The sequence below is a fragment of the Alternaria rosae genome (genome assembly GCF_020736505.1).
Source record: "Alternaria rosae strain MPI-PUGE-AT-0040 chromosome Unknown BKA58scaffold_2, whole genome shotgun sequence".
NCBI lineage: Eukaryota > Fungi > Ascomycota > Dothideomycetes > Pleosporales > Pleosporaceae > Alternaria > Alternaria rosae.
In genome coordinates, this window is record NW_025763571.1 from 2,849,660 (window position 1) to 2,873,021 (window position 23,362).

General features: G+C 49.4%; 7 protein-coding genes across 7 annotated transcripts; 1 reads left to right on the plus strand and 6 right to left on the minus strand.

Moving 5' to 3' along the window:
• Positions 1-430: 430 nt before the first annotated feature.
• BKA58DRAFT_308140 (putative lactoylglutathione lyase) lies at positions 431-1,141 on the minus strand (the record flags this gene model as incomplete). The annotated part of the gene is made up of 2 exons (XM_046167189.1): positions 431-472; positions 518-1,141. The coding sequence occupies 2 exons, from the start codon at positions 1,139-1,141 to the stop codon at positions 431-433; spliced, it is 666 nt and encodes a 221-aa protein (XP_046029359.1).
• Positions 1,142-1,556: 415 nt separating this feature from the next.
• On the plus strand, positions 1,557-3,611 carry BKA58DRAFT_377424 (uncharacterized protein). Its single transcript, XM_046169615.1, has 9 exons — positions 1,557-1,804; positions 1,855-1,892; positions 1,953-2,370; positions 2,422-2,495; positions 2,560-2,628; positions 2,684-2,726; positions 2,787-2,983; positions 3,037-3,124; positions 3,180-3,611. The coding sequence occupies exons 1-9, from the start codon at positions 1,762-1,764 to the stop codon at positions 3,416-3,418; spliced, it is 1,209 nt and encodes a 402-aa protein (XP_046029360.1). The 5' UTR covers positions 1,557-1,761; the 3' UTR covers positions 3,419-3,611.
• Positions 3,612-5,135: 1,524 nt separating this feature from the next.
• On the minus strand, positions 5,136-5,652 carry BKA58DRAFT_354710 (acetyltransferase-like protein; the record flags this gene model as incomplete). Its single annotated transcript, XM_046168622.1, has 1 exon — positions 5,136-5,652. A coding segment is annotated over one exon (517 nt), but the record flags the coding sequence as incomplete, so codon positions are not given.
• A 1,414-nt stretch (positions 5,653-7,066) lies between these two features.
• On the minus strand, positions 7,067-7,315 carry BKA58DRAFT_308226 (uncharacterized protein; the record flags this gene model as incomplete). The annotated part of the gene is made up of 1 exon (XM_046167193.1): positions 7,067-7,315. The coding sequence occupies one exon, from the start codon at positions 7,313-7,315 to the stop codon at positions 7,067-7,069; it is 249 nt and encodes an 82-aa protein (XP_046029362.1).
• On the minus strand, positions 7,180-7,980 carry BKA58DRAFT_466201 (TPR-like protein; the record flags this gene model as incomplete). The annotated part of the gene is made up of 1 exon (XM_046174999.1): positions 7,180-7,980. The coding sequence occupies one exon, from the start codon at positions 7,978-7,980 to the stop codon at positions 7,504-7,506; it is 477 nt and encodes a 158-aa protein (XP_046029363.1). The 3' UTR covers positions 7,180-7,503.
• Positions 7,981-8,746: 766 nt separating this feature from the next.
• Positions 8,747-9,667, minus strand: BKA58DRAFT_377426 (uncharacterized protein). Its single transcript, XM_046169616.1, has 3 exons — positions 9,515-9,667; positions 9,313-9,460; positions 8,747-9,253 (listed from the first exon to the last, which is right to left on the minus strand). Exons 1-3 carry the CDS (start codon positions 9,621-9,623, stop codon positions 9,184-9,186), a joined length of 327 nt encoding a protein of 108 aa, XP_046029364.1. The 5' UTR covers positions 9,624-9,667; the 3' UTR covers positions 8,747-9,183.
• Positions 9,668-11,385: 1,718 nt separating this feature from the next.
• Positions 11,386-12,375, minus strand: BKA58DRAFT_301354 (inosine/uridine-preferring nucleoside hydrolase; the record flags this gene model as incomplete). The annotated part of the gene is made up of 2 exons (XM_046166919.1): positions 11,386-12,265; positions 12,338-12,375. Coding segments are annotated over 2 exons (918 nt in total), but the record flags the coding sequence as incomplete, so codon positions are not given.
• Between the last annotated feature and the right edge of the window lie 10,987 nt (positions 12,376-23,362).

Here is a 23,362-nt window from a genome sequence, read left to right on the forward strand (position 1 = left end):
ACGACAACATCACACCTACCATGCAAGAATCGGTCGATGTTCGTTAACCAAGAGACTTTTTCAAATGTACAAGGCATTGTTGGTTTTCCTTCATTCCAGGAACTTGGCATATTTGCGGACACCATGGGCTTCATGGGGATGGATTTTGTCGAGCCAGTAGATAATGGGAATTTCCTACACTACGGTGAGCACATGTCTCTAGGAGACACCAGAGCTACGCTATATGAACCTTGTGTGTTCGGTATCCACATTAACGGCGTGGGCCGCATCAATCGAAGTGCCGGACAACACTCGTGATCTTGAGCACACAAGCGATCAAGAAGATCAACAAACGGACGGAGGGCAGCAAAATCCCTCTGCACAAACAATCTATGTGTCTCTTAACCATTCCTTATCAAGCAACCGTCTAAGTTTGCCAAGAAATGCAAGCTCAGTCAAACATTTGGGGGACCAGCTCGATTATATACCCATCCTATCCGTGTATTAGTAGTTTTAAGCAAGACGGTAAATGACTTACCGGATCCGCAACATGAGCAACTTGCTTCAGCGTCTCCTTGTAGTTTTGGGCCATTTCATCTACCCCCACGCCACGTTGTCTTTCCCAATCGGTCAGAGGGATACTCACACGTCCATGAGACCCAAGTTCCTTGACAACCCGGACTCCAGCCGTTCTCAATCTCTCCACTGCAGCCATGACATCTGGAACAGTAAAACCCAAGTGTCCAAACCCTAAGTTTGGTGGGTGATTGCCGCTGGTCATCTCGTAGCCACCGGCTTCAATAGCCTTTTCCGAGCCATGGATATGCTTTAGCTCCAAGAGACCCCTACTATGTAAGAGGCCACTCCCTTGAAATGTCTTTGCAGCCCAATCTGTGAGGTCAGCTCGGTCCTGCTTCGTTGATGGATAGGCAAGGTAGTAGATAGTGAATGGTCCAGTATTCATGGTCCAAATGGTCCGCATTCCCACCAAGTCGATGTAGAAGTGTAGAGAGCGTTTCGGGTTCCTGATGCGCATCATCGTATGATTGAGTTTGTAACCAACAGTAGGATCTGATTCTGCAAGTGGAGGATCTTTGTAATGACCGCCCGGATTGAAGACACCGGCTATTGCCTTGTCAGAAATTAGGTCGAGGTGTTCCATCGAGTTCAAGTCCATAATATAAAATGGAGAAGACGCAAAACTCTGGTTGTAGTGAAGAGTGCGAAACAACTGGAATGTACATGAAGTCCGGCGTCGGGTTCAAGTTCTATCCTTCAAAAAAGTCAATCTCACAAGAAATCCCCAAAGTAATGGTTAGGAGACTCGGGTGATAGACGCTAAGTGCAACCACCTGACACGTCGCTGGTGTCGGGACCATCGGCATGCGAACGATCGGCGTTCGGACCGAAGTAGCTTGAGCGCACTTCGGTCTTTCACTTAGACCGAAAGTACAACAGCCGCGTATCCTTCCTTAACTCCATGCAAAAACGTCCTCGCGATACTGACTAATCCACTCTAACTAACTGAGGGTTTTTTTTTGGCAGTCGCGTGCCGCTTTTACGAGCAACATGCGTCAATATCAGTCCTTTGTCACGCAAGTTCTGTATCCGAAGAAAACTGGAACATGAGCGATGACCTTCCTCTTGCAGAAGCTGCATGAGAGGTGTCTATAAAGCTATGGTCCTAAGAGACTACAGACTCCATTCTTAAAATTTCGCAAATCGTAGCTCCCTAAACCCATTCCATGACAAAGAACACTAACCGCAGTAACGATAGCGAAGATGACCTCAGGGGAGACTGTACAAGTTCTAATTATCGGAGCTGGTAATCATAATTGTATCCCTTGTTTGAAACCTGGTTTGACAACGGATTAGGTGCCACTGGCTTGCTTATCGCGCAGGGTCTGAAGCGGGTGAGTCAATTGACAGTTCTCGCTCCTTCCAATCCAACGGTAGAACTGACAAACGTCTAGGCTAATATATCTGTCGCGGTTTTTGAACAACATAGTCTCGAAAAATACATCGAACGGGCTGGTGTCTGGAGTATGGCACTGCACTGGGCGACACCCAATGTAGAGGCTTGTCTGCCTCCAGAGCTCTTCGCTAGACTGAATGAAGCACAAACAGATCCATGGGCTGTGCTGTCCGATGGAGATGCAAGAACGATACCGCTCATGAACGGCAAAACAGGGGAGCTCTTGACTTACGTCAAAGCCGAGGGACCAAGGAGAGTTCAAAGGGGACGATTACGCGACTTATTCGGAACAGGGTTGGACATTCAATTCGGCATGAAACTGGACAGCGTCTCCGTCGAAGGTGATACAGTGACAGCTACGTTCAATGATGGCGTTGAAGTCCGAAGAGGACGCTACCTTGTGGGCGCAGACGGGCGTGAGTATTATCCCTTGTGCCAGAAGCTCTTCATTCTTACATTTCGATCAGCGAGAAGCAAAGTCCGCAGTTTGATCGTACCTGTAGGCGCAAGCGAGTTGCATCCCGCCCCTGTTACTATTCTCGTAAGTCTTCGGCCCAAATTAACAACTGAGAATGCTGTTCATACTGTCCTCTTACCTATTCTAGAATTTTGCCTGCTCTTTCGACGCTAAGAAAGCTCGCTACCTTCGCAGCAAGATTCATCCAATCGCAACGGTCAGTCGCTGAACAAAGCTAAACATGTAACGGCCTCAACTGATCGTGTGCTTAGTTGGCACCTCATCCCGACCAGAACACCTACTTCTTCATAACGCGTAAGTTTTATTGTGGACATACCCATTCGCTGCGACTGAATCGTTAATCTGTCTCATCAGTCGCTGATGTCCCCGATGCTGACAAGCCAGAGGGCTGGCTCTTTTCGATATCCCTGTCGATTTGGAACGAAGGTCAACAACCCGAGACATATGAAGAACGGTCCCGACTATTCAAGCAGCTAGCAGCCAACTATTGCGAGCCCTGGAAATATCTAGCAGAGTGGGTCGGGGATGATGTTAAGATTCCTCTAGATCGTGTAGGTGACTAGCCGAACTTATTTCCACTTCAACGCTCCTGACAGAGGTTTAGTTTGCTACCTGGAAGAATATTCAGCCCTGGAAGAACTACGATGGAAGGATCACAATTGCTGGGGATACTGCGCACCCCATGGTTCCTTGTAAGCCGCTTCCCCTAAACACTAACAAATGAGGCTTATCTGATCACCTGTCCAGACCGTGCCCAGGGTCTTAACAACGCACTCGAAGACGCTGGAAGATATGTCCAAGCAATCACCGAGGTTATCAATGCGAACAAGGATCCTGCTACTGTTGTTAGATCGTATAATGCAGACGTTCACAAACGTGGTAAAGATGATATTAGCGGCTCTGACGAGCAAATTTACGCTTGCCATCACTGGGAGGCTCTTTCACATGCCCCGCTACTAACAGATGGTTTTACTAAGCGCAAGTAATAGAGGCTGTTGTCAAATGATAGAATCGTCAATGATACTTAATGCACTGTTGTTGTAAGGCGTAACTGTAGGCAATAGTGCTTGCTTCATGTTACTAAGGATAGTAAGTGTAACGAGGACTTAAGGCACACGTCCCTTGAAGGAACAGAGTACGCGCTAAACCTGCTTATAAGGCGCGCCTCGCTCTACAGAGAGAGGCAAGGATTATTCTCTTTACAACCTACACCCGTACTCTAAATATACAAGCTATCTCCTACTATCCTTAGTAATGTGAAGCAAGCACTATTGCCTACAGTTACGCCTTACACTTAAGGTTAAAGTTATTAAAGCTAACTGCTAAGTTAAGCTTTAAGAAATCGCTAAAGAGGTATCTGCCTCTAGTTAAAGGAGGTAGAGCATAGGCAGCTAAGAGAATCTAAAGAGCTAAGATAAGAATAACTAATGATTTTTAAACATCTTAGGGCGCGTTAGAAGTGCATGTTAACATATTTAAATTAAGGTACATTCAATCCGATCCGATCTAAGGCAGATAGATGTAGAAGCCGGTATCTGCTGCTCCGTACATAGCGAGTTGAATGAATTGCGAACGCTGTTCAGTCCGTCTCCTATGGGCTTCGACTTGAATATCTGCAACGGAGACGAAGACACCATTGCTTCCAGTCTCCCTGACTTTGATATCGACGATGACGAAATGCGGGAAAAGTTCTCTAAGACTTGGCCGGATGCCTTCACGCTCAGCATAGGTGAAAATGAGAGGGCGATGCATCACTATATACTTGAACAACCTCAGTTTTCCAGAGGGAAAGTTCAGAAAGAAGCACCAGGGAAGGTCAAGGAAGAAGAACCCGAGGAAAAGGAGATCCGACTTCCCGATGGGTTCCTGCCGGTCTTCATCTCCGGCGAACCCGATGAACCAAGTCGTCTGGGTATGGAGCAAGACACCACAACATCGGTGTTATGAACAGTGTGGGGACTGATGCTGAAAAAGGGTGTCGGTGGATCTGCCGAACAGACGTATGAGCGGGTTATTTCGTTTTCGCGACATTCGATCAACGCTTCTGACGACTTTATGTTAAAAGATGATTGTCATAGAACTTTCCGAGTTCTTCGAAAAGGCTGGAGAGGTTACCTATGATGAATAATGACCTAACGTGTTTTATTATATGTTGAGATGACTGCCCAGCAATGCGGTGGGTTCTAGCATGTGTGAGAAAGACATCACACGTTTGAGAAAATCTTCCCCTGGTCTGTCCGTAACCTTCTTCAACACTACATCCAACGTGATCTATGCCCTTCTATCATCTTGCAGATTGCCGCTCAATATTCGACAGGTATGTTGTGACTCCTGATTGTCACTTAAAATGCTTACTGTGGGCGTAGATTCAAGAACACTGTTATCATCGCAGTCGTAATTGCGACTACGACTGAGTTAAGTATGCTCACAGCAGACAGCCTCAGATTTACAGTGAGATAGCCAGCCCAGAGTCTTGTTGGTGCTAACTAGTGGCGTGTCCCCAACTTTCATTTCCACTCTCAACCCACGGACATCCCCGGAGTACATCGATGAATCATTCGAGCGATCAATGCCTGCAACTATGCGCGATATATTGAGTCAGCTTTTGCGAAGTTCTTCGTGGCCAAGCATCGCCCACGGTTCTAGGTCGATCGTCCTCCAATCTCCCATCTCATGCCACAAACCCACGTAGTGCCCCTCTATTCACTCCCTCCTTTTCAGCGTCGTCTCCATATGCGTAGTCTGCCACTTCGGATCATCCTCCACAAGAACAATCTCAAATCCTCGCTTCTGCCAAAACCTAATCGCACCGTCCAAAAACGGATGCGAATGCAGATAAAGACATTCGACATCCTCCTCGACAGCTCTCTCATAAAGTTTTAGGAACAATTCGGCCGCGAGTCCACAACGCCGATACTGGGGCTGCACGAACAATCGCACGACTTCGAGTGTCCGCACGGCGTGATAGTCGAGTTGAGGATGCCGGTTGTCGTAGCGTACGTAGCCTATAACGGCTATCAATTCCTTGCCGTCCCGCGCTTCGAGAAAGCAGCTACCGTCACTGAATAGGGATGTAGTGTCTGGTGGTAACGAACGACCGGAAAACATGACCTTGCGAGCTTCATTGATGAACTTAATAATTTCGTTGACTGCCTGAGGTGGGACTGGTTGGATCGTCCATGGCGGAGTTATTTGTCGGCTACCGGAGGGATGCGGCATGGTGTAAAGTAAAGTGTATGCATAGTGACACGTCGTTCGACCAACAAAATCTGGAGATTTGGCGAGGCTAGACAGGAAATGGTAAGGCGTCATCTTAGTTGCTTGGCTTGGACTATGCGCATTATGTAGTTCATGGATTCGATCGAAATCGATTGCAGAGCGAATATCGAATCGCTGGAACAATGGCGTATCATTCCGGTGGCTACTTCTTCTCTTTGATGTCATTCTTCTTGGAAGCGCTCTTCACCACAGCGGTATCGAGACCACTCCACTGTCGGACGAATCGCGAGGTACGTCTGGGAACCATTTGAAAGGCTTGAACAAAACGTTGTAGAACGGCGCCAATTAGCTCCAATCGATGTCAAAACTCAGGTGTGGGGAACAGCGCTGACCCAACGACTCAATCAAAACCGTAAAAGTCTTGGACGCGAAGGCGACAGGGATCCCGACGTATTCAAGCTCGGTCACGATTATAGAGTGAACGGGACGGCCCCTCCCGCCATCAGAATTCTGTCGCCAGAATTGCTTGTCATGTTTATGAACATAGCACCTTACTACCCGGCACAAGATCTCCGGGGAGAAGAAGTCGTTCTCGATCATCCGTACTCAATTGTATTCCACTTTTGGGACGAATTACAACGGGATCTGGCCGCATGTGAGAATGGAAATCCGTCAATATCATTCATTGACTCCTAAACTGGCTGGCAGACCAATGTGCAATGCAACAGAGCCATTGGTGAACATCTATGGGTTTTACTGAATGCACCCCCAGTTCGGGCTTTCTATTTCAAATCGTTCCAATCCGAGGTCGAGATGCATGCGCAGAAGTGTGCAAGTTTTGACTACTTGTGGCTCCTCTTCGGGCCTGGCACGATTGTGTTTAGACAAGACGATCCCAAAGAAGGAGGACAATTTCCCGAGTATGTAGTGGAGCCAATGAACTATTTGTGTAAGGGTAAGGCATCTTCGAGCTCTGATAGAGCGACCTCTGCGGGCAAGTGGGAGTGGTCGTTGTGGGATCTCAGCTACAGCGACGGCAAGTTGATCACACAAAGGTACCCCTTTTTTCATTAAGAGATATAAAGGAATGAGAGCGATCTCAGAATTATCTATTGTACCGATACAAATTGTGGACGATCCAAACAACGTCAGAGCAACCCTCATCGACCGTGGACATCGTTATCATACTACGATGTGCGAAGAGCATAGCTATCGGTATTACAAAGGGAAGGTAGAGCGCAGGCCTACCAATGAGGCATCATCCCGCGTATGACTTCGATCATCTCTGATTCACGGAGTACCACGCCGATGAAATCTAGTATGACAGCGTCTCATTTCATCTGCTCGTCAATAACGTCGGGATAAGCTTGACGAATGACTTCGATGCATTGCTCCCACTCATTGTGGTACATTAATTAACGAGGACTTATTGAGCACATGAAGAGAAAGAGCCCGAGCAGGATACATGGCCACGCACCCAAGCTCACTACGTATCTCCAGCCATAAGGAACGTGCTGGAAAGCCGAGTCGAAGGCGTATGCGAGGACAGACCCAGTACCGATGAAGATCATATCAACGGAGACCATCCGTCTACGGACACGAGTGGGAGATCTCTCACCAATATACACGGGTACAATATGTGCCGTGAACCCTAGGTTATGCATTATCTTGACTAGAAGTGGCGTATCATCTAGTCAACGTCTGTTTTACGAGTCCTAGTGGTATAAGGACGCTTGGAGCTGCCTGGAGGTAGATCATCACCTTGCGCTAATCTAGCTTCTATTGCCTTTTGCTGCATAGCTGCAAAGTTCTTGCGAGCCATGATAGTATGTGGATGCTGAGAACCAAGCTGTTAGGTGAGCCCATCGCACGCTCGTTGGTAGAGCTCATCCGCTTCTGGGTACCGGTGCAGCGTCCCCAAGAGGACAGCGAGATTGTTGACAGAGTTAAGCGTGTCCGGGTGGTTCTGGCCTAGCTTCTTCTCTGACCCTTCTAGGGCTCGCCGATTGAGCGTCTCTGCCTCGCTGTACTTACCTTGCAGGCGCAGCACAGCCGCTAGGTTGCTCATACTCGTCAGCGTGTCAGGGTGGCCCTCGCCTAGCTTCTTCTCCCTTCCTTCTAGCGCCCGCCGGTGAAGCGTCTCTGCCTCTTCGTACCTGCCCTGATTCCGGAGGACTGATGCCAGGTTACTCACGCTATTCAGCGTGTCGGGGTGATCCTGGCCCAGCTTCTTCTCTGACCATTCTAGCACCCGTCGGTGAAGCGTTTCTGCCTCCTCGTACTTGCCCTGAAACCCCAGCACTGCCGCCAGTACATCTATGCTAGCCATTGTCTTCAGATCTTCCCGCCCCCATGCTTTCTCGTTAGCGGCAACTGCCTTTGCTGCTAACTAATGCGCTACACTATAGTTTCCTATCTTACTAAGATACCATGCTACATTGTAAAGCACCTGCGCCCATGCCTTTAATGCTTTTTCGCCGGCCGGCTAAGTGCTAAAGAGCGGTTTAACGTGTGGAAGCAGCTGCTAGCACTTTGTCCAGTTCTCATGCTCCCCGTCAGGCAGCTCTTGCGCCATTAACACCACAAACCGCTGCTCTGACTGCTGTGTATCGCTGCACGACGATAGCCATACTCGCGTGCAGAACTGCACCAGAGCGTGCATCTCGAATGCGTCAGTATCTGCTGTTATCAATACCAAGGAATACGCCTGCAGGGTGTCTAGGTCCTCGTCAAACGCACTGTCTGCGTCTTCGTCATCCTCCAACTCCGCCTCTCTTGCAGCTGCTCTACTGTGTCTTCGCAGCACCAACTCAGGTATTCCCTGCGGGTTAAAGAAGCTTATCAGCGACAGCAGCTCGGCTGCTAACCGCCGCTCCCGCTGGATCTGCTTAAATAACATCTGCTACGTTGTCACTACTAAGTTGGACGCGCTCTCGTCGCGGCGCAGCTCGCCCGCGTCCCATTTGAGCAGCCTCTCGCGCTTTTTGCTGTTATTCTAAAAGTCGGCTAGATAGCCAGCGATTGTTATGCGCCCGCGTCGGTTAATGTACACAGCCGCCTGGACGACAGCAAGAGGTATGCAGTCCAGCGCGTGCAGCAGATCTAGAGCGCTCTCTTTAACTAGCGGGTCTTGCAGCTTGTTGCAAAGAAGCTGCATGCCTTCTTCCTTGTCTATCGCAAGCACTCCCTTAGTCCGGTTGTAGCCTCCCACTAGCCTAGTCGCTGCGTCTTAACTCCGTAACGTGACTAGTATCGCCCCGTTGCGGCTCTGCGGAAGGTAGGTGGCCAGCGGTATCTAGGCGCTGGCATCTGTCTCGTTTCTATGGCGCTGGCGCTTCCGCAATGGGAAGAAGGTCTCTACATCGTCTACGTTGTCGACAACTATCACCCATTGTCCATTTGTCTCGTCGCGCAGCTAGTCGTGCACTAGCCGCAACACGTTCGCCTTTAGATCGTCCCTCCCTGGAAGCTCCAGCCGGTTCGCGATGTCTTTGTAGGCTTTCTTAAATTAGGCCTAGGTGCTGGCGTGCACCTAGAACACAAACGTCTGCGGCGCAGCATCACAGATGCTGTGGGCATACTGGAGGGCAAGCTGCGACTTGCTGTTGTCTGTTAGTCGTGTTGTAGCGTGCGTGTAGTTAGTACAGCGACGTCGACGTACCCTACGCTGCCAAGACCCACCAGCGCTGCCCGCGCGCCTAGTCCCGCGCACTTGTCGCGCACCCAAGCGGCGATCCCAGGCCGGTCGACAAGGTTAGGGTCCGGCGCAAATGGCACCGTTGAGAACAGTTCTACTCTGCGCACTTGCCCTGGCGTTCGTTAGCCTGGTGGTAGCATGGCGACGCGATCCTAAGGTAGGGTACCATCTGCCCAGCCAGGCCCAAAGTTGAAGTTCATCGTCCCACCAGGCCCGCAATGTGGAGCGGGAATGGCGACATGAGCGTCGATGGCTCCATGGAACGTGCTGGCCATAGACGGTGCAAGTCGGTGTTTGTGCGGAACTTTGTGATCTCGAGGAGTTGAAGTAAGGACAGTATAGATCGCGGAGAAGGTCTGCAGCTGCGCATGCTGGAAGGATGCCAAGCGTGCCTCAGCCTCAGCCTTGGACGTTTCATTTCCTGCCGTCTAGGAGCCACTTCATCCTTATCATCGCCTGATGTCTTCGTTCCTTCATCTTCGACCAAGAAATCACATCGTCTGGAGCCGAACTTCCGGCGTCGTCTACGGACCATGCGTCTTCTATAACGCAAGCACGGCGGTAGATACAGCTTGACAGAGTTTGTGGGCGATGCCATCCCCCCTTATGCTATCTTATCTCATGCCTGGGGCCTAGACCAAGAAGAGGTTACCTTTGCAGATCTCGAGCAAGATACAGGCACGACTAAGGCCGGCTACCAGAAACTCTAGTTCTGCGCAGACTAGGCAGCTAAGAACGGTCTCCGCTACTTCTAGGTAGACACTTGCTGCATTGACAAGTCGAGCAGCGCAGAGCTTAGTGAGGCCATTAACTCCATGTTCGCTTGGTATCGCGATGCTGCCCGATGCTACGTGTATCTATCCGACGTTTCGACCAGCAGCCTAACCAGTGGCCTCACCAGTAGCCTCACCAGTAGCGCGCCTGCCCAACAACACTGGAACCGTGCGTTTCAGCAAAGCAGATGGCTCACACGAGGCTGGACGCTTCAGGAGCTCGTCGCCCCAGTGTCAGTTAAGTTCTTTTCGGCTGAGGGCGAGCGGCTTGGCAACAAATACTCTCTAGTGCAGGAACTTCACAGTGTTACTGGGATCAGCGTTGAGGCTCTCCAGGGAAGCCGCCCTCTAGATCAACTCAGCGTCGACGAGCGCATGTCGTAGGTAGGGCAACGCAAGACAAAGCGCGAAGAGGATGCAGCATACTCACTGCTGGGTATCTTTAACGTGCATATGCCGCTCATATATAGAGAGGGTTAGAGGAAGGCGTTTGCCCAATTGCAAAGGGAGATTAACACAGCTTCTAGCGACGCGCATTCTACCCTACCTCAGAACAATATGTCGCAAAGCTATGGCCATGCTACACATGCCTACAACGGACCTGTATTTTACGGGCCCATACCGGGTCGCTATGTAGTACCAGGAACTCAGGTTACAGGAGGTACAGTCAACTTTGACTTTAGAGAAGGGCGCGACGTTAGTCAGTAGAAGTGAATAACAACACTGCAGCTTGACTATGTAGCAGTCTAGCTCTCTCGAGATATAAGTGTGCGGCCTCCAAGCAAGTAGCGGGGTCATCCTAGCCTTCCTCGGTTTGCCATTACTCAACTCTGCTCAGCGCAATATCTTTCGGATCCAGCCTTTGAAATCAGGCCAAGGGTGCTCAACCGCAGAAGATAGTAATGTGTATGTTCAGAAGGACGACACGTGGTCACGCAAGTCGCACCCGGCTGTACTATCCACTCGAAGAACAGCAACTACGGCTGATTTCAATGGTGCCCCAGCCCGAAGGCTTAACGACCCGATGTCACCAATTGTGCTATTCCAACTCTCTTAGATGTAGGGCTCGATACGATGCTACAACACTCTGTGTATCATCCAGCCAGCAAGAAGCGTCAAAGTGCGGAATTCATGTCTGACGCTCGACTTTTGTCAGCGCATCTGTCATACGGGGACTCCGCGAAGCTACAAGTCTAGGTCTTGTTGCGAAGTCTACCTTCCTAGCATCTAAGAACCCTTATCTCTCTTTACTGAACCGCCGCACCGCGTCTAAATACAAGCCGTCAAGCTCGTTTGCCACTGTCACATTATCTATAGCTAACTGCAGGTAATGCTGATTCGTGACACCTTCGTCAACAACCCACACATTCGACCCGTTGGGAAACACGTGGTTGTATCCAGCAGTGTTTCCGTACTCGAACAACGACCCCAATCCCGTGACCGCATATAGAACAGTCAAGGGATCCCAAGACATTCGCGTGGTATTGTATCCAACGTACCATCCGTATGCCGCCGTCACCAAATCGCCCTTGGTCCCCTCGGTTGTCAATTTGGCCCCACTCAGGACGTTATCCCCAACCTCAGTGCCCAAGAACGTGACAGGTACAGTGCGGGGCCAATTGTTCACTACATGTGCCGTGGTGAGCGGATCATCTCCCCAGAAGTTGTATTCGTGACCAGAGGGATAACCGCCGCCCATGACAGCCAGCTTCTTGACCTTCCTGGCTATGAGTTCAGGCCCGGAAAGCGGGGAGTACGCATCACCAGTCGAACTCAGCAGCCCGGAAAGATTATCGAAGAAGCCAATAGAAGCGATCGTTACGCTCGAGTCCGCACTCTCCGCCAGGCTCTTGCGGTACAGGTCCACGGGCTGCCATGACTTTTCCGGCTTGAACCACGGCAACGACCCACCCGAAAAATGATATGCCACTTTCGACGTGTACTCGCCCAGTTCATACGCCCAATCATCGAAGAAGCTCTCATTGGCGTAAGGGCGGCGCATGCCAATGGATGTATTTGGGTGGCCGTAGAAGTTCAGGACGGCGGAGGCCGCAAGCGGGGAATACGCGGAGGGATAGTTCACGTTGACGGCAAGGAGGGAGACGTTGGGAAGGGTGGCGGCGAGAACGAGGGCTGCGACGTCACTATTGCATATATGTTAAATGGCAACTATTTTTGATTTCGTCGCGAGGGGAACTGTGGCGGTCAAGACGTACTCTACGTCGCTGAAGATGTCGGTATCAACAATCAGGTGCGTGGTATAGTCCGCCTGTGCACCGAATGTGTAACATGCGAGGTAGCTTAATGCATAGCGAAGCATGCGCTTTGGAGAGAAGACGTTGTCAACGAGCATGGTTTCCTTTCGCGAATCACTCGCCAGGCGCGTGCAAAGGGAATAGAGTTTTGAGGACAACTCGAGAGCCTCCCGATAGGAGCGCAGAAATTTTCTAGGACGTCCATCCAACCTTGATTTGGGATGATCGCGTTGTGGAGACGGCCGATAATCGCATTGTGGACATGGCTGTGATTATGATTACAGCGGGAGAGTGAAGCCGAAGATTAGACCGAGGTAATGAGAAGTCGTGCCAAGGGTGGGGGCAGATACTACTAGGGTATAGATACCTCTACAAGTCGCAAAAAAAGAAAGGTTAGCTAACAGTAGTACAACATTCTGATCCTTAGCTTTAGAGTCTTCATATCAGATTGCGTCGAATATGTTAATTAGGTAAAAACGAGTTGCGCGCTGGCTTCCATAGCATAGCCTCAGTCTGCCTCTTTCGCGGCTGCGCCTTCAGCCGCAAACTGTGAGGATCCAACTGCGGCCCAACCTACTTAACTGTGGCGAAGGGCCTTCTTATAAGTCTGTATGTCCAAATTGTAGTTCTAGGCATTGAGATTAATAAAGGTCTATACTATATATAACTTGCGATATAATTATAATATACCTGTCACCAAAACGAGCGCGATCCTACTTGGACCGCGCACATCCTCTTGGGTGGGGTAGGGAAGCATTTCGGTGCTAACGCAGAGCGGCACAGGTATCTCTTACGTTATCGTCTTGATATGCAGGAAAGGTCGCTTTTCTTGATCCTTTCGCCTTCGCCTATCTGGCCTTTCTGAAAGGCCAATTACGACTACCAACACTTACTCATACGTACACACTTACACAAGCCACTCTCCATCTCTGTTTTCCCCGCCGCTATAGAAACCATTACAGAATTTCTCGACCACCTCTACAAGTGGCCCAAAGATAGGATCGCGGGACCGGAAGAGGATCAAGAACAGTTCCTGGTGCATTGGGGCTACACGATTTATAGAACATATTATGGCCCTAGGTCTAATGAACAGTGGTTAAAGCTGCTTAAAAATATTACCAACGGCGTGGGTGTTACAGGTAACACAAAGGATTCTCTCCTTGACATGGGGTGAAGGGGTTGAAGGCCAACCACGACCAAGTCAGAACGCAACGATGATCGCGGGGCTCGGGGTCACGTGATCAGGATTGGCATCCCGCCAAGACCAGGCCTCCGGGAGGCCAGTGGGGCTAGGGAAGCCACGGTCCTCCCAAACCTCCCTCTAGGATGGGAGGCCAGGGAGGACAGGACCTAAGGCAATGGGTATAAGAATGTGTTGGATTTCATTATTACACTCATTGTGGTCAACTCAAATAGTTCATCTCTTACACAGATTGTCAACTAGTTATTCTATCGTTTATAGAATTGGATTGTCTTTACCTGCAGTTATTCCACGATAACTCTTTTCCACAGAATCGCCAGACAAACCTCACGGACTACCGCTTTAGTCTACCTCGCCTTAGTACGGACCGAGCCTAGAGAAGTATAGCCTAACCCCGTGTAACACTTTGACCACCATCGGATTCAGTGGACGTGAATAACAACCAGGTTGCCCGATTAAGGAAGATGTCAGCCCCAAGAGTCACTCAGAACAACGCGGCCCAGGGTCCGGGACCCTCGGCACCAGCACCAGCAAACGATGAGATGCTGGATGCATCCGACTCGGAGACAGAAGATACTCCCAGTGCCACGGAGCTCAGACACCTTAGGCAACAGGCCCAAGTTCAGTCTCGGCAGATGCTCGAGATGCAGAACATGATCAATCAGCTTGCAAGTCAGCTGATGGCCACCCCCAACGAACGATCATCTACTACGAAGAAACCCAAGATGGCGTCACCCGAGAAGTACGACGGAAGTCGAGAAGAACTGCGAACGTTCCTCACCAACATCGACTTGTACTGCGAGTTCAACGAAGTACCCAACGACCAGGAAAAGATCCTCATGGCAAGCACGTATCTGAAAGGAAAGGCTTCCAATTGGATGCAGCCATACGTGGACGACTACCTTACGGATATCACGCAACATGGAACTAAGGAAGAAACCCGAACCATGTTCGCGAGTTGGACGGAATTCAAACAAGAAATGGGACGCATCTTCGGAGAAGTAGACGCGAAGAATCAGGCTGAGAAACGGATTACTCAACTGAGGCAAACCAAGTCTGTATCAGCCTACACGGCGGAGTTCAAGCAACTACAGGCCAGGATCGATTGGGATGATGCGGCACTTCGAACGGTCTTCGAAGCAGGCCTCAAGGAAAATGTCAAGGATGGCCTTGTACACCACGACAAGCCCGGAACACTACACGCGTTGATCGAGCTTGCTACACGCATCGACAACAGGCTATGGGAGCGAAACGATCAGAAAAAGTATTTCCGCCCTAACATGGCCAACATAAAGAGACAGCGTGGAAGGTATGACAGGGATGGCGATGCCATCATGACCGGCAAAGTACAAGAGAAGGCCAAAGACAAGAAATCCCGAGGAAAGAGACACGACGGTCTCTCTAAGGAAGAACGCCAGAGGCGTTATGACAAGAAAGCATGTCTCCGATGCGGTGAAGTTGGACACTTCGCCCGAGACTGCCCCACGGGTGAAGCAAGTAAGCAAGCAGCTGTCAAGATCGGGATGGTCAGACAGGGCACGCCCTACCCGGCTCAGATAGAACCGGATGACAACCTTAGCGACATGGACCTCTACGAGGAAGCCTGCATGGAGGAAGACTACGAGGTCATCCAGCAACCAAAGCGAGCCGACGACATCCTCACGATGGAGAAACCTAAGGAAACCGACTGGAAAGTCGAGGACAGAGTCGTACTAGAACGACTAGCAAAGAACCAGTGTTGGGTATGCGGAGACGCCGCACATCACGCCAACGACTGTGCGAAGCGGGACCGAATTGTAATAACTGGCCCGGACGCCGAAGAAGTTGGGTATCAGGCGATACACCAACAACCGTACTTCGAGGACCCAGGAACAGAGGTTCTCAACCTCGAAAGACCCGAAGAAAGGGACACAAGAGAACACCAAGGATTGTGCTGGTACGACTGCAAAGTAGAGTGCGAGTTCCACCAAAAGGATAAAGAGGATTGCAGAAAGGACCAGGAAAGGTGCTGTCACCTAAACCTGTGGGCAGACGAGTGTCTAGCGGACAACTGCCACCTCCATGAGCCTGAGAAAATAGGAATCCATGAGAGACTCCTATGGCCACAGTGCAAGAACGGATGTTCCTTCCACCGCGACCAACTCGAGAAAGCACGACAAGTGGACGACTACTACCATGTCACCCTGTCATCAAACATCTGCGAAGTAACAGACTGCCCCATCCACGAAGCCAAGAAGGCGGAGCCAAGGAAGAAAATCACCAAGGAAAAGATACCTCATCAGAACCTTCATTGGAGCTTTTGTTACGACGACAGATGCACAATCCATTACAGTTCCAAAACCGACACAGGCTACTTTCCCAGGAAAAGGAAAGGTAAGCAGGCAAAAAACTAGGATGCCGCCAGAAACAGGGTCACACTGGCGAGGGCATACCTAAAACGACCCTTAGGAAAGTACAGGATACCGATGGTCAAGCAAGGCAGTTGCTCACAACCGTATCTGTACAAGGTCAGAACATCCAGGCGCTCGTAGACAGCGGGGCCGCACGGACATTAATCTCCCCACGAGTGGTTGAGAAATACGAAATACCATATCGAATCAAGAGTAAACCGATTCCGATAATACTAGCCGACGAAAAACCCATGGAATATGGAAGCGGCATGATACGAATGGAAACCGAGTCCACCAAGCTACGGATAGCGGGCATAGAATGCCAAATGGACATCGATATCATGGATCTAGGAGGACTAGATATGTTGATAGGTTATGACTGGCTGGACGCCCATAACCCCGCCATCGACTGGCGAATGAGGACGATACTCAAAAGAGAACCTGTGCACAAGGTTGCAGGAGTACGCCACGAGACACGCCCGACGAATCAGAGCTCACCCCAGGACGGGAGATTCGGCAGCATCTCACCGCATAAGATCGCGAGAATCTATGCGAAGGACCCTCAGAAAATAGGAGTCATTTGGATAAGGAAAGTCGCGACCACGAAGGAAGGACCCTTACCACTAGAAATACCACGAGAGTATCAAACCGACGAGTTCAAGGAACTCTTCGAGGAAAACGAGGCTACAGATCTAGCAGACCATCAGGAGTGGGATCACGAGATCATCCTAGATGAAGGAGCTAAGCTAAGCCCAGGACCAATGTACCCAATAGCGCCCGAGCACGATGCTGAGCTAAGGGACTACATCCAGAAGAATCTGAAGAAGGGATTCATCCGACCGGGATCAGGCCCGATGGCCTCACCCATCTTGTTCGTAAAGAAGCCTAACGGAAAGTGGCGACTATGTGTCGACTTCCGAAGGTTGAACAGCGTCACGAGGAAGAACCGATATCCCTTACCACTCATTACAGAGCTCATGGATCGACTCCAAGGAGCTAAGTGGTTTACGAAATTCGACGTTCGGGAAGGATTTTACCGAATCAGGATTAAAGAAGGTCACGAATGGATGACAGCGTTCAAAACGAAATACGGACTGTTCGAGTATACGGTTATGCCGTTCGGTTTGACGAACGCGCCGGCAACCTTTCAATCAGTCATCAACAACGCTCTCCACGAGTACCTTGGGATCTTTGTCACAGCGTACCTGGACGATGTACTAGTGTACTCCAGCGGATCGCTCGAAGAACATGTGGAACATGTCAAGAAAGTGCTCAGGAAGCTCAAGGAATACAAGCTGTACCTGCAGCCAGGAAAGTGCGAATTCCACGTCAAAGAGACGGAATTCCTAGGCTTCATTATATCTACAGAGGGAGTTAAGATGAACCCAAAGAAAATCGCGGCTGTACAGGAGTGGCCACAACCCAAAACAGTCAAAGATGTGCAATCCTTTCTAGGATTTGCCAATTACTACCGGAAGTTCATCAAGGATTACTCGAAGATCACAGCACCCCTCTCAGAGATCACGAAGAAAGAAATAGGGTTCAAATGGAACGAGGAACATCAAGAGGCTTTTGTTCGAATCAAACAGATCTTCCTCGAAGCACCCGTACTAGAAATGTACGACCCCAGACGGGAAACGCGAGTCGAGACCGACGCGTCAGATTATGCACTCGGTGCTATATTATCACAGCAGTGCCCAGACAAGAAATGGAGACCAGTGTTCTACCATTCAAGGAAGTTCTCCGGAGCAGAACTTAACTACGACGTTCACGATAAGGAACTACTCGGGATAGTAGCTGCCTTTGAACAATGGGAAGTCTATTTGCTGGGACTACCACATACGATCGAGGTTTTTACCGATCACCAGAACTTGGCAAGCTTCATGACAACCAAGAAACTCAACCGACGACAAGTCCGATATGCTGAGATGTTAGCTCAGTTTGACTTTAAGATAACGCATCGAGCCGGAACGCTTAACGGAGCAGCAGACGCTCTAAGCAGGAGGTCTGACCTACGAGAAGAAAGTCATGAAGAACCACACGACGCCATGTTCAAGAAGATGCCCGATGGCACACTACGATACAACCAGCCGGAACTAGCTAAGGTAGCTAAGGTGGCCGAGCAGGTGGAAACACTACAGCAGCAATGGCAGAGGAAAGCGTTGCACTGGCAACTAGAACCAAGGCCAATCCCACGGGAGATACAAGAAGATGAGTTGGAGCTCAGAGCGATGACCCAAGTCGGGAAAACGTACGTGGCTCCACCCATACGGGAAGAACTCATCAGAGAACTGCATGAGTCCAAGGAATACGGACACGCATCGCTGGAAGAAATGGCTAGGCGACTATCAAGGGTGTTTGCGATACCACGCTTGCGAGCGAAGGTGCAGGATGTCCTAGGCAACTGTTTGGCTTGTCATCAGAACAAGCCCAAGAGACATAAGCCCTACGGCCTGTTACAACCCTTACAGCCACCAACCAAGCCATGGAGCAGCGTAACGATGGACTTCATAGTGAAGCTCCCGAAATCGTTAGAACCAGGATCAGGACGACTTTGTGATACAATCCTAGTAATCGTGTGTCGATTAACTAAGGGAGCAAAGTTCGTACCAACAGAAGAAACCATCACGGCGGAAGACTGCGCGTATGAAGTCTCCAAAGCATTGATATCAGAGCATGGTATACCAGAAGAATTCATAACGGACAGAGATAAGCTGTTCACGTCTAAATATTGGACAACATTCCTGGCCAAACTGGGTGTAAAGAAGAAGCTATCGACTAGCTTCCACCCTGAAACGGACGGCCAGACGGAACGAACGAACCAGACACTGGAACAGTATCTAAGGATGTACGCCAACAAGCTGCAAGACAACTGGGTTGAACTCTTGCCGACAGCACAATTGGCCTACAACAGCACAAGATCGGCGACCACGAAGTACTCGCCGCACTACGCAAACTATGGATATGAGCCGACTGCTCATCGAGACCCAAAGGATGTAGAAAGCATCGCAGTAGGCGCAGATGATAAAGCCCGCCTCATGCGAGAATTACACGAGGAATTGAGCAAGAACATCGCCCACAGGAACCTCACAACAGCCAAAGCGGCTAATAAGCAAAGGATTGAGGGACCAACCTTTAAGAAGGGGGATAAAGTTTTCCTGTCACGACAGAACCTGAAAACTAAGCGACCAAGCAAGAAACTGGATAACCTCCGAGTAGGACCATTCGAAATCCTAGAGGAAATAGGCACAGTAAATTACAAACTCCAACTGCCACCAGGCATGCACATCCACCCTGTCTTTCACAAGAAACTCCTGGAACCAGCACCTCCAGATGCCGAGCTAGCAACGGATATAGAGCTCGAAGACGACGAGTACGAGGTCGAAGAAATTAGGGACCTGCGGAAAATCGGTCGTCAGTGGAAATACTTGGTCAAGTGGCAAGGATGGCCAGAGGGTCAGAACACTTGGGAACCAAAGGAAAGCTTGACGAACTGCAAGTCACTGGTACTTGAGTACCACCGGAAACACCCAGAGAAGCAAGGACCGGGTCCTCGAGGGAAAGGAAGTAATCAAAAGAAGGGTCGAAAGAAGCGTCAGCCTGTAACCAGCCCAAGTCAGTCGACGGTCCGGGTAGCGATGGTTCGGTTGTCGGAAAGTCCGTACCAGGGGCAGAGTTCCCCTCGGCTTGCTCTTTCGCACGGTCTTGAAGGCTCAGGATCGCGTGATCTCGATCAGCGTACGAACGCTCCAAGGCCTCAGTTTCCGCGACTTCTAGACGAAGCCGCGCGACCTCGGCCTCTGCACGGAGAAGCGCTAAACGCTTCTCACGCTTCTCAGCTTCAACCTTTTCCCACTCTTCCTCGGTTACAAACAAACTGCACTCAGCTTTCACGGAAATACAACCCGCACACTGCCCAGACGCAGTGTCCACGAAGCAACGAAGGTTCTTCTCCTCACAGCGCTTACAACGAAACGTCATTTCGTTCCCTTGCTGCCGGACGCGATCAGCCCGGGCCTGACGCTGTTGAGTCGAGTTTTGCGAACGGACACGGCGAGTCGGGGGTTGAACCTTGGGCATAGTTAGGGACGCTGGAGGCAGGAAGAGGCGGCTACAATGGCCCGGGGCGCGCAGACCTTATATGCAGCCCACGCCTCAACGATTGGCACGGCAAAATAATAATCCAGGGTATCGGGACGATACGCCTAAGAGGGGGGATAATGTTACAGGTAACACAAAGGATTCTCTCCTTGACATGGGGTGAAGGGGTTGAAGGCCAACCACGACCAAGTCAGAACGCAACGATGATCGCGGGGCTCGGGGTCACGTGATCAGGATTGGCATCCCGCCAAGACCAGGCCTCCGGGAGGCCAGTGGGGCTAGGGAAGCCACGGTCCTCCCAAACCTCCCTCTAGGATGGGAGGCCAGGGAGGACAGGACCTAAGGCAATGGGTATAAGAATGTGTTGGATTTCATTATTACACTCATTGTGGTCAACTCAAATAGTTCATCTCTTACACAGATTGTCAACTAGTTATTCTATCGTTTATAGAATTGGATTGTCTTTACCTGCAGTTATTCCACGATAACTCTTTTCCACAGAATCGCCAGACAAACCTCACGGACTACCGCTTTAGTCTACCTCGCCTTAGTACGGACCGAGCCTAGAGAAGTATAGCCTAACCCCGTGTAACAGTGGGAAAAGGCCTCACCGAACTAGAGGAGGCGGACAAAGAGCCTAACTAATATAAGGCGACGGATTATGCACAATCCGCGCTTAATTAGGTATTGTGTTAGGGTTCGCTAACTAAGAAAGAAAATCTAGAGAGTATAATCTATGCGCATAATCTATAGGCTTTACTAGTATTGTAACGTGCTACAACTTACCTAAAAGATATAAGATAATACTCTAAATCTATTCTATCTTTTAGAATACTTATAGCTAGTACTATTATTAAGATATTTATATATAAACTTTAGCTAGAGAGACTTAATATTTCTTACTAAAGTTAGAGCTTATAACCTCTAACTATAGGCCTATACACAAAGTTAGGAAGTTTAAGACTTAAGCTATACTACTATAGATATATTAGTAGATTAGATAATAGTAAGATAGAGAGACTTCTTATACTTATAAGAATATAAAGAATATAATCTAGATAGCGATTATAGTCTGTAAGTAGGTATAGAGAAATAAAACTAGTGCGTAGTAAGTTTTGTAAGCCTTTACGTGCAGATTTAGTAGATCTAGAAGTTAAGGTAGTAGCTAATAAGAATATTAGACTATATATTACCTTATAATAGGTAAAAGATATATCTTCTTCTATAGCCTTCTAAGTTAGAGTTATAATAGTAGAGCTATAGCACGTTAACGTTAGAATAATAGTACTATTATAATATTTAGGCTAGTTAATATAAAAGAGATAGAAAAGAAAGAGGTAGAATTAGATCTTAAAGTTATACTATCTACTATAAGGTACTACTACCTATAAGTTCTTAAAGCCTCTACTTTACCTCTACCTAAAGCTCTTAAATAAGAGAATTATATATAAAACGCTAGCGTAGAACTAGGCTCTTACACTTGCCTATAATATATCTATTCTACTTATTAACTTACTTAAGACTAGAAAGATACTAAACTATACTACTAACGTAAAGCACCAGTGAGCCGGCCACCCCAGTGAGCCGGCCACTTTTTCTTGGCATCGCGAACACCATGTACGAAACATAAAATTACTCTACATCCTCTACAGATCCTTCGTACGATGTAGCTACATTAGATTCAGAATCTTCTTCTGCATCTTTCTGACACGTACGAGCGTTGTGTCCAGTCTCTCCACAGTTGCCACAGCGCCGTTGAGCTGGCTGGGTCCTTTTTTGACTACCTCTACTACTACCCTTATTAGACCTCGTACAAGCAGCAGAAGCACTTTCAGCTACCTGCAATGCGCCTGCACCAAACTCTAGTGTACCGCCTGTCTGAATTCGCTTCCTTTTGCGCCCTCTGCGCTTTGTTAACTCTGCTACTTGCTCTTCAAGCTCTCGTACGCGGGCTTTGATAAGAACATTTTCATGCAGCATCTCTTCAGCTCCTTTAACAAGCTTTGAGAAGCCTTCTTGAGCACTTGTTGGAGATCGTACGAATGATTCCCTTACTAGCCTTGATTGCGACCCAAATTCGTACGTATTACTTGGTGTTCTAGACTGCCAGGGTGTTTCTGGTAGGACGACTGGTGGTGGCGTACGAAGACGGACCTCAAGGCGATCAAGGACCCTCTGCGCGTTGATAGGAACTAGTCCTGCTGCCTCAAAGGCCTTCTTGCAGTTCTCGTACGTGAATACGTCGAAAAACGCGTCTTTAAAGGCTGGAAGGAAGCCTTCTTTGTTGATGTGGTAGACGCGTCGGCGTGCCAAGTCTCGTACGCGCTGAGAGTACTTCAGCTTCAATGGCGAAAAACACACTACGTCAAGTGGCTGAAGTATGTGCGATGAATGAGCAGGCATACAGAGGGTTAGGATCTTTTGTTTGAGGCAGTAGTCCTTAAAATCCTGGTTGAGGTGGCTCTCATGGCCGTCTAAGACGAGCAGCCTGTACGACCCTACCTGACGCGACTTTGTATGCTCATCAAAGTGCTTTAACCACTCAAGGCCAAGCTGATTGTTTGTCCAGCCATTCTCTGATACAGAGAGCTTCCAGTCGTACGGTATTGAAGTCTCCTCGTACCATGCTGAGATATGGACGCGTCCCTTGTAGATGATGAAGGGCGGGGTCGCGTACCCAGCAGCGCAGATGCTCTGCACGACTGTAACCCACTCGCGATCGCCTGGCTGGATCAAGTTTGGTCTTGTACGACGTTCTGAGCCTGTGACTACTTTCATTGAGCCAATGACGCCCATCTGGAAGCCTGTCTCATCAAAGTTGTGGATGTCGTCGTCTGCAATGCCATACTTGGCTACTGTCTCTCGGACGAGCGTGAACCACGCGCCGATAATCTCTGGATCTTCTTGGAGTATCCTCTGACGATCTTTCGCTCGGTTGAAGGCCATCTTAAGCTCCTCCGTACGCTGAACAAAGCGCTCTGCCCAGTTCTTGCCAACGGGTGTCCCACCACGTACAGCTAGTAATTTATCTGCGATATCTGCTACCTCTTGCAGCCGGGGGGCAAACCCTCGGGAATTAAGCTCAAGGATATATCGTACGATCGTTTGCTCCTCTGTTAAGGTAAGCTTCTGGATTCCAGGTCGTGTTTGGTGTCGATTTGTGATTCCGTGCAGCCGATCAGAGAGCCGCTGATGTCGTACGCTAAAGGCAGCAGCAGCGCGTCGCAGGGTCTGAAATTGGCCTGAGGTATAGGCCTGAAGAGCAAGATCAATTCTGCCTTCGTTGTACGATAA

Coding starts and splice junctions, on each gene's coding strand:
- BKA58DRAFT_377424 (XM_046169615.1), top strand. CDS start 1,762: ATGACCTCAGGGGAGACTGTACAAGTTCTAATTATCGGAGCTG. Junction 2,629..2,683: donor AGATTCATCCAATCGCAACG/GTCAGTCGCTGA, acceptor TCGTGTGCTTAG/TTGGCACCTCATCCCGACCA. Junction 2,984..3,036: donor TTAAGATTCCTCTAGATCGT/GTAGGTGACTAG, acceptor ACAGAGGTTTAG/TTTGCTACCTGGAAGAATAT.
- BKA58DRAFT_377426 (XM_046169616.1), bottom strand. CDS start 9,623: ATGGCCAGCACGTTCCATGGAGCCATCGACGCTCATGTCGCCATTCCC. Junction 9,461..9,514: donor TGGGCCTGGCTGGGCAGATG/GTACCCTACCTT, acceptor AACGAACGCCAG/GGCAAGTGCGCAGAGTAGAA. Junction 9,254..9,312: donor GTGGGTCTTGGCAGCGTAGG/GTACGTCGACGT, acceptor AACAGACAACAG/CAAGTCGCAGCTTGCCCTCC.